General features: G+C 52.9%; 1 protein-coding gene across 1 annotated transcript; it reads right to left on the reverse strand.

Moving 5' to 3' along the window:
• Nucleotides 1–46: 46 nt before the first annotated feature.
• LOC146764925 (zinc finger HIT domain-containing protein 2-like) lies at nt 47–1,864 on the reverse strand. The gene has a single exon (XM_085564017.1). It carries the CDS (start codon nt 1,679–1,681, stop codon nt 494–496), a length of 1,188 nt encoding a protein of 395 aa, XP_085420143.1. The 5' UTR covers nt 1,682–1,864; the 3' UTR covers nt 47–493.
• Nucleotides 1,865–13,369: the final 11,505 nt, after the last annotated feature.

Raw genomic sequence — 13,369 nt, forward strand, 5'->3', positions numbered from 1 at the left:
GCCCTCTGTTAGCCCAGACCATTAATTAATTCTAGATCTCTCCAAATGGTATTTAATCTCTTGTTAGTCCCATCCCTAATGAGCGTCATTCCTAGGCCTGTTTTGTGGGATGTTCGTTAGTCCTGGCCCTTAACGAGCGGTTCTGGGCCCGTTTCGTTGGGTCTGCCTCAGTCTGGATCACCGATGAGCAGGTTCTCTCCTGAATCCACTTCCCCGGGGTCCCGTTAATCCCCTCCCTTGGTGTGTCCTGTTCTTAAAGAGTGTCATTTCTTGGACTGGTTTCCTGGACGTTGCTTAGTCCAGCCCTTAATGAGCCGGGATCTCCTTGGTGCCATCGCTTAATGAGTCACGGCAGGCACGGTTTCCTTGGACCTTCGTTAGTCCTACTCCTTAAGGAGCAGCTTTCCCGGGCCGGGTTCTCCGGACGTCCATCAGTCCCGTCCCTTAACCGGCTGCTTCTCTCCCGGGGCTGTTTCCTTGGGGTCTGCCCATCTCAGTCCAGCTCCTCGATCAGCTGCCGGCCCCGCACCCCCTTGTCAGTACCGACAGCCGGGGGACCCCCGAGAAGCTCCTCATCCCTCTCCACGCGGGCCCCGTCCGTGACCAGCCAGGGCGTCCGCTCCTCCCTGGGGGGCGGCCGGGGGCCCCCCCAGACCTTCTCCAGCCCCTCCCTGATTTGGGCCACCGCCGCCTCCTCCGCGGCCACCTCGGCGTGAACCTCCCGCGCCTCCCGGGCGAGCTGGGCGAGCTCCTCGGTGGCCCCGCGGCTCCAGCTCAGCAGGAAGCCCACCTTCCTGCGGGCCCCTCGGAAGCGGCTCCGCTCGGGGGGCGGCAGCGCCCGCGCCCCCGCTCTCAGCAGCCGCCACAGGTGCCACAGAGCCGCTGCCACGTCGGCGCCGGGGTCGCGGCCGTCGCGCCCCTCCAGCAGCTGCGCCACGGCCAGGAGCGCCCCGCTGTCGCCGAGGGGGCTGAGGGGCAGCCCCGCGGCGCGGGCGTCGCGCCGGGCGCTCAGCAGCGCCTCGGCCGTGCTGGCGAAGGGGCGGCGGCCGCGCAGCGCGGCCGAGGCGGCGACGGCGGCGTCGGGGAGCTCGGGGAGCAGCGCCTCGTCCCCGCCGTGCAGGCTCAGCGCGAAGGCGTACCCGAACAGCGCGTTCGGCAGCTGGAACCGCACCAGCGGCGACGGGGCGGCGGCGCGGAGCGCGCTCAGCGGCGGCACCGCGGCCGGCACGGGCGGCGCGGGGCCGGGCCGACCCTCGCCGCCCTCCTCCTCCTCCCCCTCGGCCCCCGAGCCGTCCCCGAGCTCCTCCACTCGCCCCCGGCCGCGCCACCACCACGGCCGCCACGGCGGCAGCAGCGCCGCGGCCTCCCCGGAGCTCAGCAGCCGCCGGAACCCGTCGCGCTCCGCCTCGCCGAGCCGCTCCCACAGCCCGCGGCTCGCAGGCCGCGCTGCATCCCCGGGCTCGCGTCCTCCGCGCAGCGCGGGCAGCGCGGGGCTCGGCGGCGAGCTGCGCTCAGCGCGCAGCGCCTCAAGAACCTGGTCGCGGTAAAAGGCCTCGGCGCAGGGGCCGTGGGCGCGGTAGCAGCGCAGGGAGCAGAGGCGGCCGTGGCAGCGCGGGCACGTGTAGGGGGCGGCGGGAGCGCTGCAGAGCCCGCACGGAGCGCCCGGCCCGGCCGCCGCCATCGCCGCGTCTGAGCCCGCGCCGCCGCCGCGCCGCGCCGCGGCCAGGCGCGCCCCGCCCCCCGGGGCGATCGGCCAATCAGGGCTCGCAGGCCGGAGCTCCCCGCCCCTCGGTCACTTTGCGCCACTCGGGCTTTTCCGCCCTCGATCGGGTGTTTCCGTCCACGCTCGGCCCCCTTTCGGCGGCCGGCGCTCTCCGCCATTCGGGCGTTTCCGGAGGCAGTCGGCTCTTTTCGCCGCCGGCCGCCGGAACAGCCCCGGCTCGCTAAAGCGATCTAATTAACGCTCCGCTGATTAGCGCGCTGTCACGGAGCTCCCGGACCCGAGGGGCCGGAGCAGGCGATGCTCTGGGTGACAGCTGAGGGGGAAGGACGGCGCTGCCTTCTCGGCACCCTCGGGGGTGGCAGTTTATCACAGAGCCCTGTTTGTCGCCGGGCTCATTATAATCAGGATGCGCTTGGGACTGTCAAGGCACCACGAGTTCGAGGTGGTGGCAGGTTGGCTCTGGGACAAATCCTGCGCCATTCAGATTTTTTGAAGGCAACTACCAACTCAGGGCTACAGGGTCCTGAACACAAATTCCGGCCCTTTTCCCTGGGAAAGAAAACTCGCCAGCCCAGGTTCCTGATGCCAGTTTGCGGCAGGTGCTTGGCTTTCCCCGGCAACCAGGATTGTATTTTGGTGCAGCTTTGGTCTGGGATGTATGGGGTGCCCCCTCCAAATTTACATCTTCTCCTCAGCCCTGTTCCTCTCTGTCCCTGTCTCCCCCTCTCACCCCTGTCTGTTCTTCCAGCTCACCTTGCCCCTCTCCCACCCTCTCTCCACCCGTCACTCCTCTCCATCCCGCCCCTGCCCCATCCCTCACTGCCCCCACCGCCCACCTCTGGCTCCCTGCAGCCCCACATGGGAGCCCGAACTCGTGGGGATAGTGCAGCCCTGGATGGAGGACAGCACCGAAATAAAACAGGCAGGGACGACGTCTGTGGGCTGCAGGGTTCTGTGGGAATCTGTGGCATTGATGATTCCGAGATCGTAGAAAGTCTCTGAGCCCCGCTGCCAAAGAAGGGGTCATAATTAGTCTCTGCTGGTTTTCAAATTTGTTTATTCTGTTGATCTCTCACATGTTCTGCTGCCCTGCCCAGCTCTGTCCTGCAGGGCAGCGTGTGGGGCTCTGCCCTCAGTGGGATGTTACCAACATTCAATACCAGAAACTCCCCGGGCTGCATTTACAAGAACGTGCCAATATCTGTCACCTACGTTGGACAGTGTGTCCCCAGCCTGAACCAACAGAAAAATGCCAACACCACAGTGAGACATGGAGGGCATGAAGAAGGAGAAAAAGGACAAGGCACACCCAATTTCCTCCATCTTGCCTCCTTTGAACCCCTAATCTAGATTCCTAAAATTCTACTTTTGCACCCGTTCCACACTAATTATTACTGATATCAAACACTCAGAGCTGGTACTTCATGCTGTAAGATTGAAAACTCTTTTCCATGGCCAGAGATCACAGCCAGTGTCTCTGGGGGCTCTGTCCAGGGGGTTCCTGAGCCCTGCCAGGGTCCCAGACCTGCCAGGGCAGCCAGAGGGGTGCCCGGGACTCCCAGACGGTGTCACAAAGAGACCTGGGGCTGAGGGCAGGGGGCTGGAGGGTGGCACAGAGGGTGGGGGCAGCTGAGAGGCAGCAGGGTCTGGAGGGGTAAAAAGGGGGCACAGGGACCCTGAGAGGCTGCGGTGGGGAGCTGGAGGGGGACACAAGGAGGCTGAGGGGCAGAAGGGTCTGTAGGGGTAAAAGGGGGCTCCAGGGTGGCACAGGGACACTGAGAGGCTGCGGTGGGGACCCAGAGGGTGACACAAGGAGGCTGAGAGGCTGAGGGTGCCTTGAGGACAAAGTGGGGGTGCCTGAGGGTGACAGGTGAGCCAGCCCTAAACCCACCCCAAACAGCACCCCTGGAACAGCAGCTTTCCCCAGCAGCAGCTGCGGGCACTGCCCCCAATGCTGGGACAGCCCCAGACCCCTCCCAGAAGCTGCAGACAGTGACTTTAATTAAAAGGTTGGGATGGCGTTTGCTGGTTAGAGAGCAACTCGTAGGGGTTGGGGAGTAAGCGCTTCTTTAGGTTTTTTATTTAGTGTTTTTAAAGGATATTTGAGGGATTTTCTCACAGGAGCTTTTTAGGAACTTTCTGGGAACGTTTAGGCTACTTTTAGGGTTTTTTCAGGGTTTTTAAAAGATTTTTTTTTAAGGTACTTTAAGGGCTTTCTTAGTACTAATAGAATTTTTAGGGGGCGTTTTTTGGGTGTTCCTGGGGCTTTTTTAGGAGTATTTAAAAATTTTTAGGGTTTTTTTAAGGACTATCGGAGGTATGTGGAGGACTCTTAGGACTAGGGTATTTTTAGGTGTTTTGAGGGAAGTTTTATGGTTTTTTAGGGTCTTAGTGTATTTTAAGGATTTTGGGGCTATTTTTAGGAATATTTAGGGATTTTTAAAGGTTCTATGGGGATTTTTAGGGGCTTTTTAAAGCAGGGTAATTTTATTGTATTTTAAGGGAATTCTGAGGCTATTTTTATGTTTCTGTGGGGGTTTTAAGACATTTTGAAGTTGAGGGGTTTTTTAGGGCATTTTTATGGGTTTTTAGGGTCTTTTCATGGCATAGAGGCTGAGGGGCAGCTTGAGGGGCACTGTGGGGCTTGAGGGTGACAGAGGCTGGGCCTGAGGGGGGAACAGGGGAGGGGACAGTGGGTGACAGAGAGATGCTGAGGGGGGCAGGGGCAGCTGGAGGGTGACACAGAGAAGCTGGGGGCTGAGGGGCAGAGGAGAGGGATTAAGGGTGGCACACAGGGGCTGAGGGGCAGAGGAGAGGTGGCTTTAGGGGCAAAGGGGGGTTCGAGGGTGACAGCCAGAGCCTGAGGGCTGGGGGCAGAGGGAGGGGTCAGGGGTGAAGGGAGAGGGTCTGAGGGCTGGACAGTCCAGTGGGGATCAGGGCTACAGCGTACAGCTTAGGAGGCAAGTTAGGGTACAGGTACAGCACCCCTCACCCAGCCCTAACCTCACCCTAAGCAGCCTTTTCCCTTTTCACCCCAACAACAGCAGCACAGCAAGCCTGACAGCGAGACCACACCGGAAGCCTCCCAGTGGGACAGGACTTATATAATAAAATATCCATATAGATATAATTATATAATTATATAATTAAATATCCATATAGAGATGTATCATTAATACATGTGGATATATAAATATAAAAATTACAAAATAATGGAATCAATATAGTACATAATGCATATTTTACTGTATATGTCTTATTACAACACATTACACGTCATAAATATTATATATCGACATATAGTACTTTGATATATTGTGATAGAATATATAAGTACTTGTAAAAAACAATAATAGAAATAAAGAAATATTTAAATATAGTTTAAAATAAAGGGGATTTTATTTTCTATTTGGTAGTAGGTAGGGGTTTTATTATAAAAATTATGAATAAAAATAAAATAGAATTAGAAATCTTTGTATAGAAATATATCCTAAATACGTTAAGATCTATATAAAAATTCAAAGGTGAGTAAATATAAGTATTAGCAGTATGTACAAAATAGAATTTAAATAAAAAATTATATATACTTTAATAAAGACATCAATATAAAGCAGAAATGCAAATGTGACTATAATGATGAAAAAAGATATAAATATTCGAGTATCATTTATAGAAAGGGCTTTTTTTGTTGTTTTTATTTGGTTAGAGGCAGGGCTTTAATGGAAAAAAATTGAATATACATTTTATTTTGATATCGTTCTAAATGTGGAAATATATATTCAATGTATACAGATATATATAAAAATATAAAATAGAAATAAAAATAGTATTAAGAAGAGATAGACTATAAATAATACCATACATCAATCTACATTTAAAATGTAAATTTGACTATAAATGCGAAAAATAGAAATAAATTTAAATGGAGTTTAAATAAAGGGGTTTTTTTAAAGATTTTTACTTGGATAGAGTCAGGTTTTTATTTTAATCAATATAAACCTTTTAGAACTCTAAATCTAACTATAGAAATATGTAAGCAATCTATTAAGATATGTATAAAAATATAAAATATAATAAGTGGAATAAATGTAAGGAATTGTGAAAATACAATTATATATCAATATACATTATAAATCCGAATGTGAATATAAATGTGAAAAATGTAAAAATAAACTTTGTTGAAATGCAGTTTAAGAGGAAAGGTTTTTTCTTTCGGTTCCTATCGGGTCCGAGGCAGGGTTTTTGTTCCGTTCTTTCCCGCGCGGATCTTTGGGGCATTCGCTGCTGACGGCACAGTGCTGCCGCCGTGTGGGCAGAGAGCGGCACTGCAGCCCGCCGCCCGCGGCCGCCATCTTGGGAGGGGCTTGGCGCGGACTCGCTTGACCTTCTCGAGAGGGCGCGAAAACGAGAACGTTGAAATTCGAGGACCCGTGGCTGTTTTTCGGGAGGAATTTTGGGGGTCCCGAGTAGACTTTTGAGGGTCCTGGGGAGGGTTTGGGGTCCTGAAGGGAAATTTGGGGGTCTTATGGAGTTTTGGGGGGGTCCCAGAAGGAATTTCGGGGGCCCTGAAAGGAATTTTGGGGGTCCCAGGGGGTGTTTTGTGGTCCCTGATGGGAATTTTGGGAGTCCCAGGGGCGAGTTTGGGGTCCTGAAGGGAATTTTTGTGCTCTCAGGGGGTTTTGGGTGTCGCAGGAGGAATTTTGGGGGTCCCAAGTAGAATTTTGTGGGTCCTGGGGGGGGGGGGGGTTGGGGTCCTGAAGGGAATTTTGGGGGTCTCAAGGAGTTTTGGGGGGGTCCCAGGCGGATTTCGGGGACCCTGATGGGAATTTTGGGCATCCCAGGAGGGTTTTTGGGGTCCTGAAGGGAATTTTGGGAGTCCCGGGGGGGGTTTGGAGTCCTGGGGAGAATTTTGAGGGTCTCAGGGAGTTTTGGGGAGGAATTTTGGGGGTCCCGAGTAGAATTCTGGGGGTCCCAGGGGGGGCTTCGGGGTCCTGAAGGGAATTTTGGGGGTCTCAGTGGGGTTTTTGGGGTCCCAGGAGGAATTTCAGGGACCCTGATGGGAATTTTGGGCATCCCAGGGGGGCTTGTGGAGTCCTGGGGAGAATTTTCAGGGTCTCAGGGGGTTTTCGGGAGGAATTTTGGGGATCCCGAGTAGAATTTTGGGGGTCCTGGGGAGGGTTTGGGGTCCTGAAGGGAATTTTGGGGGTCTCATGGAATTTTTTGGGTGTCCCAGGAGGAATTTTGGGGGTCCCGAGTAGAATTTTTGGGGTCCTAGGGGGGATTTTGGGGTTCTGAAGGGAACTGTGGGGGTCTCAGGGGGTTTTTGGGCATCCTTGGTGGAATTTTAGGTGTCCTGCGGATAATTTTGGGGTCCCATGGGGGATTTTGGGGGTCCCAGGTAGATTTCGGGGACCCTGATGGGAATTTTGGGCATCCCAGGATAAATTCTGGGGACCCTGAAGGGAATTTTTGGGGTCCCAGGGGGTGTTTTGTGGTCCCTGATGGGAATTTTGGGAGTCCCAGGGGGGGTTTTGGAGTCCTGGGGAGAATTTTGAGCATCTCAGGTGGTTTTCGGGAGGAATTTTGGGGGTCCCGAGTAGAATTTTGTGGGTCCTGGGGAGGGTTTGGGGTCCTGAAGGGAATTTTGGGGCTCTCAGGGGGTTTTGGGTGTCCCAGGAGGAATTTTGGGGGTCCCGAGTAGAATTTTGGGGGTACCAGGGGGTGTTTTGTGGTCCCTGAAGGGAATTTTGGGAGTCCCAGGGGGGGTTTTGGAGTCCTGGGGAGAATTTTGAGGGTCTCAGGTGGTTTTTGGGAGGAATTTTGGGGGTCCCGAGTAGAATTCTGGGGGTCCCAGGGGGGGCTTTGGGGTCCTGAAGGGAATTTTGGGGGTGTCAGTGGGATTTTTGGGGTCCCAGGAGGAATTTCGGGGACCCTGATGGGAATTTTTGGGGTCCCAGGGGGGATTTTGGGGTTCTGAAGGGAATTGTGTGGGTCTCAAGGGGTTTTTGGGCATCCTAGGTGGAATTTTAGGTGTCCTGGGGATAATTTTGGGGTCCCATGGGGGATTTTGGGGGTCCCAGGGGGATTTCGGAGTCCCGGGTGGTTTTTTTTTGTGGTCCCGGGGGTGTTTTTGGGGGATCCCGCTGGGTATTTTGGGGGGTCCCGGGGCTGTTTTTGGGGTCCCCCCTCATCCGTCCATGGCCGGTTCCACTCCCCGGTTCCCGGTCAGCGCCAGCGCCTTCTCCCTGCGGGACCGGGGGGTCTCGGTTATTTTTGGGGGGTCCCGGTTATTTTTGGGGGGTCCCGGGGAGCGGCCGGCGCGGGGCAGAAAGGCACAAAGCGTTCTGGAACGGACGGCGGCAGCCGCCCTCACTCGGACACCGCCCCGCTCGCCGCTCGCCGCCGCTCTGGCCCCTCCCGCCCCGTCCCGATGGTTTCGGGGTCGCGCTGGCTGCGGGGCTGCAGTACCGCCCTGTGTCCACAAGGCGGCAGCACTTGTCAAGTGAGTCCGCGACAAGATGGCGGTCCGTGGGGACCTTGATGGTGACAGGCGTTTTTTGCCGATGCCTGTCGGCTCCCGCCAAAAACCCGCACGCTCGCGGCGCTCCTGACCCCACAGCCCGTGTGCACGACACCCGAACCGCCGCGGGAAATCTCGTCGCGGGGCGCCGGCGGTGCGGGCAATTCAGGCAGTGTAAAAACAGCCACGGGTCCTCGAATTTCAACGTTCTCGTTTTCGCGCCCTCTCGAGAAGGTCAAGCGAGTCCGCGCCAAGCCCCTCCCAAGATGGCGGCCGCGGGCGGCGGGCTGCAGTGCCGCTCTCTGCCCACACGGCGGCAGCACTGCGCCGTCAGCAGCGAATGCCCCAAAGATCCGCGCGGGAAAGAACGGAACAAAAAACCTGCCTCTGACCCGATAGGAAGCAAAAGAAAAAACCTTTCCTCTTAAACTGTATTTCAATAGAGTTTATTTTTACATTTTTCACATTTATATTCACATTCGGATTTATAATGTATATTTATATATAATTGTATTTTCATAATTCCTTACATTTATTCCATTTATTATATTTTATTATATTTTAGATTTTATACATATCTTAATAGATTGCTTACATATTTCTATAGTTAGATTTAGAGTTCTAAAAGGTTTATATTGATTAAAATAAAAACCTGACTCTATCCAAGTAAAAATCTTTTTAAAAAACCCTTTATTTAAACTCCATTTAAATTTATTTCTATTTTTCGCATTTATAGTCAAATTTACATTTTAAATGTAGATTGATGTATGGTGCTATTTATAGTCTATCTCTTCCTAATACTATTTTTATTTCTATTTTATATTTTTATATATATCTGTATACATTGAATATATATTTCCATATTTAGAACAATATCAAAATAAAATGTATATTCATATTTTTTCCATTAATGCCCTGCCTCTAACCAAATAAAAACAAAAACAAAAACAAAAAAATCTTTCTATAAACAATACTTGAATATATCTTGAATACACCATGCATTACAAATTGCAGGGGAAATGGATTCCCTCATGATTTGAACACAAGAAATAATGGAAAAGGAAGCTTTTTCCCACAATTTAAACCCCTTTTCTCTCCATAACCCCTCATTTTTCTGGGAGCGCTGTGGAAGGTCTGGGGGTTCTAAGGAGGGACTGACACAATAAAAGGGGAAAGTTGAAAGCTCTCCCGTGGAACCCCACATGCTGCCCGGCCTGCTCAGGTGCTGCCCCTTGGCAAGAGGGCTCTTCCCTCGGCATTTTCTCAAAGGGATGCTCGTGCCCGGGTGGGTCCGGCTGCTCCCCGATCCCTGCTGGATGTTCCAGCCATAGCTCCTGGAGGGACACTTGGGATACCCCTGTTAGCCCCTCTGGATTAGCAGCTCCCTGTGCAGGTGTGCCCAGGTAGCTGCACTGAAAGCAGCTGCTCACACAGGGAGCTGCTACACCTAGGAGTGGGGGATGAGGTGAAGAAAGGTCCTGTGGGGTGTTCCCTTCCCTACGCAGGCCTTTGCCAGACCCTTCAACAATGCGGTGCCAGATTTTCATTGCCAAGATAATTAACAGTCTTTCCCCTGGCCAAAAAGGAATTGTGCTTCCAAAATTGCAAACAGTGAATGATTTCTTGCAGACACCAGCTGCCAACACCAGGAACTCTCACTGCCTTTGGAGAGCAGCACGCCTCCAGTGAACACACATCAACACACAGGGAGGGTGAGGTAGGTTTTACACGGAAAAAGGGCAGAGGTTGGGTCACAAGGCCTGTGGCCCCAGGTGACTTTCTACATCTTTTTGTTCTGAATGGCACAGGATTTATCCAGCAGCAAAACTGCTGACAGCAAGAATTCTGCCTGTCCTGGAAGAGACAAGGACCTCCTCAAAATTGACATCAGGAAGTGAAGAGGGAGAGCCATGTTTCACACAGAATAGGGCCAGCGACAGAGTCCAAGAGCCAGAAGCCATGAAAAAAGGGTTGCCCCTTTAAAATCTGAATGGAGAAGGATGTGTTGTGGACCCAAGCTGCTTTCATGTCGATGAGGGGTTGCCTTGATGAACCCAAGCAAAAATCGAAAACTGACTTCAGGAACCGGGACTGGCGAGCATGCTTTCCTAGAGAAAAGAGATGGACTTCACACAGAGCACCACGCGGTCCTGGGTGGGCAGCTGAGTGCAGGAAATATGAACATAGAAAAATACAATCCAGGCCCAAACCGCACCCACCTCAAACTTGTGCTGCCCTGATAGATCCAAGGGAGCCCTACAAACTGACATCAGGAAACCTGGACTGCTGAGTTTTCTTTCCCAGGGAAAATGGAAAAAGGATGTGCCCAGGGGCCCCTGGCCCTGACTGCAAAGAATCCTTATATCGAAGGATTGAGCCCAGACCGAAGTTGTCCCCACCTCAAACTTGTGCTGCCCTGATACACCCAAGGGAGCCCTACAAACTGAAATCAGGAACCTGGACTGCTGAGTTTTCTTTCCCAGGGAAAATGGCCAAAGGATGTGCCCAGGGGCCCCTGGACCTGGGCTGGGCCCTGACTGCCAAAAATCCTTATATCGAAGGATGCACCCCACACCGAAGTTGTCCCCACCTCAAACATGTGCTGCCCTGATACACCCAAGGGAGCCCTACAAACTGACATCAGGAACCTGGACTGCTGAGTTTTCTTTCCCAGGGAAAATGGTCAAAGGATGTGCTCAGGGGCCCCTAGCCCTGACTGCAAAAAATCCTTATATCGAAGGATGCACCCCACACCGAAGTTGTCCCCACCTCAAACTTGTGCTGCCCTGATAGACCCAAGGGAGCCCTACAAACTGACATCAGGAACCTGGACTGCTGAGTTTTCTTTCCCAGGGAAAATGGAAAAAGGATGTGCCCAGGAGCCCCCGGCCCTGGGCCCGTGGCCCTGACTGCAAAGAATCCTTATATCGAAGGATGGAGCCCACACCGAAGTTGTCCCCACCTCAAACTTGTGCTGCCCTGATAGACCCAAGGCAGCCCTACAAACTGACATCAGCAACCTGGACTGCTGAGTTTTCTTTCCCAGGGAAAATGGAAAAAGGATGTGCGCAGGGGCCCCTGGCCCTGGGCTGGGACCTCACTGCAAAAAATCCTTATATCGAAGGATGGACCCCACACAGAAGTTATCCCTACCTCAAACTTGTGCTGCCCTGATAGACCCAAGGGAGCCCTACAAACTGACATCAGGAACCTGGACTGCTGAGTTTTCTTTCCCAGGGAAAATGGCAAAAGGATGTGCCCAGGGGCCCCTGGCCCTGGGCTGGGACCTCACTGCAAAAAATCCTTATATCGAAGGATGGACCCCACACCGAAGTTGTCCCCACCTCAAACTTGTGCTGCCCTGATAGACCCAAGGGAGCCCTACAAACTGACATCAGGAACCTGGACTGCTGAGTTTTCTTTCCCAGGGAAAATGTCTGCAGGTCCTGAAGGGAACAAAAAGGGCTCCCGGCCTTTGCGTCTCTTCTCTAACATTCCCCAAAAGGCATCGCAGTCCCGGAAGAGGTGTTTGTCATGCAACCTGCCAAAATAAAGTCCTGTAAAATCCTAGCTCTGCCTTTTTTTTAACGTGTTCTTACTTCCTATTTATGTAATCGCAGAAAGCAAGGAAAGAATAAATGTGTCTGGTTCCCACTATTGCTCTGTGCAGGCATTTTTAAAGCCTGCTGTAGTTCTATCCTCTTTTTCCGCTCCAAGCTTGACTTTTCCCCTCCTTTTTCGAGGTCTGCTGCTTTGGGTTTCCCAGGCAGGGCTGGGTTCCTCTGCAGGGGTCTTAGGAGTTGGTGCAGATTCTGCTTTTTCCGAAGGTGTATCAAAGTGTGCTGGCAAAAGGATTGTTTTCTCCAGGAAAAAGCTTTCTCTCAATGACCATCAATGCATGTATGTGTTTTAATCGTGTAACCAGGTGGATTAAGAAAAGCCGACACCTGTAGCAGAGTTTTGTTGGATCTGTGTCTGTGAGAAGTGGGCTGTGTGCTGGAGAGGGAGAGACCAAGAGATGCTGTTGGAGAGTGGCAACAGTGGCAGGTGTGAGCTGTTAAGTTGATGAGGGCTCAGAGCAGCCAGAGGTGTGAGCTGCTAACTTGATGAGGGCTCAGAGCAGACACAGGTGTGAGCTGTTAAGATGATGAGGAAGAGGGGCGGGTCCCTCTGGGGGGAGGTTAAGAGCGAGGCTTTGCCTCATCCTGCTTTTGCATGCAGCTGCTGGAGAAGAGGAGTTTATGGGGGGCTCCCAGGGCTGTCTCATGGAAGGACGGTGAGTACTTTGAACAGGGTTTGGGGGATCACCTGGGCACATCCTTTGGCCATTTACCCTGGGAAAGAAAACTCAGCAGTCCAGGTTCCTGATGTCAGTTTGTAGGGATCCCTTGGGTCTATCAGGGCAGCACAAGTTTGAGGTGGGGACAACTTCGATGTGGGGTCCATACTTCGATATAAGGATTCTTTGCAGTCGGGGCCAGGGGCCCCTGGGCACATCCTTTTTCATTTTCCCTGGGAAAGAAAACTCAGCAGTCAAGGTTCCTGATGTCAGTTTGTAGGGCTTCCTTGGGTCTATCAGGGCAGCACAAGTTTGAGTTGGGGACAGCATTGGTCTGCGGCGCATCCTTCGATATAAGGTTTTTTTGCAGTCAGGGCCAGGGGCCCAAGACCAGGGGCCCCTGGGCACTTCCTTTGGCCATTTTCCCTGGGAAAGAAAACTCAGCAGTCCAGGTTGCTGATGTCAGTTTGTAGGGCTCCCTTGGGTCTATCAAGGCAGCACAAGTTTGATGTGGGGAGAACTTTGGTCTGGGCTCCATCCTTCGATATAGAGATTCCTGGCAGTCAGGTCCCAGCCCAGGACCCGGGGCCCCTGGGCACATCCTTTGGCCATTTTCCCTGGGAAAGAAAACTCAGCAGTCCAGGTTCCTGATGTCAGTTTGTGGGGCTCCCTTGGATGTATCAGGGCAGCACAAGTTTGAGGTGGGGACAACTTCGGTGTGGGGTCCATCCTTCGATATAAGGATTTTTTGCAGTGAGGTCCCTGCCCGGGGGCCCCTGGGCACACCCTTTTTCCATTTTCCCTGGGAAAGAAAACTCAGCAGTCCAGGTTCCTGATGTCAGTTTGT

Source organism: Lonchura striata, chromosome 31 (assembly GCF_050655825.1).
Source record: "Lonchura striata isolate lonStrDom1 chromosome 31, ASM5065582v1, whole genome shotgun sequence".
Lineage (NCBI taxonomy): Eukaryota > Metazoa > Chordata > Aves > Passeriformes > Estrildidae > Lonchura > Lonchura striata.

What these genes read in the sequence shown, in the direction of transcription:
- LOC146764925 (XM_085564017.1), bottom strand. Translation starts at nt 1,681, where the DNA reads ATGGCGGCGGCCGGGCCGGGCGCTCCGTGCGGGCTCTGCAGCGCTCCC.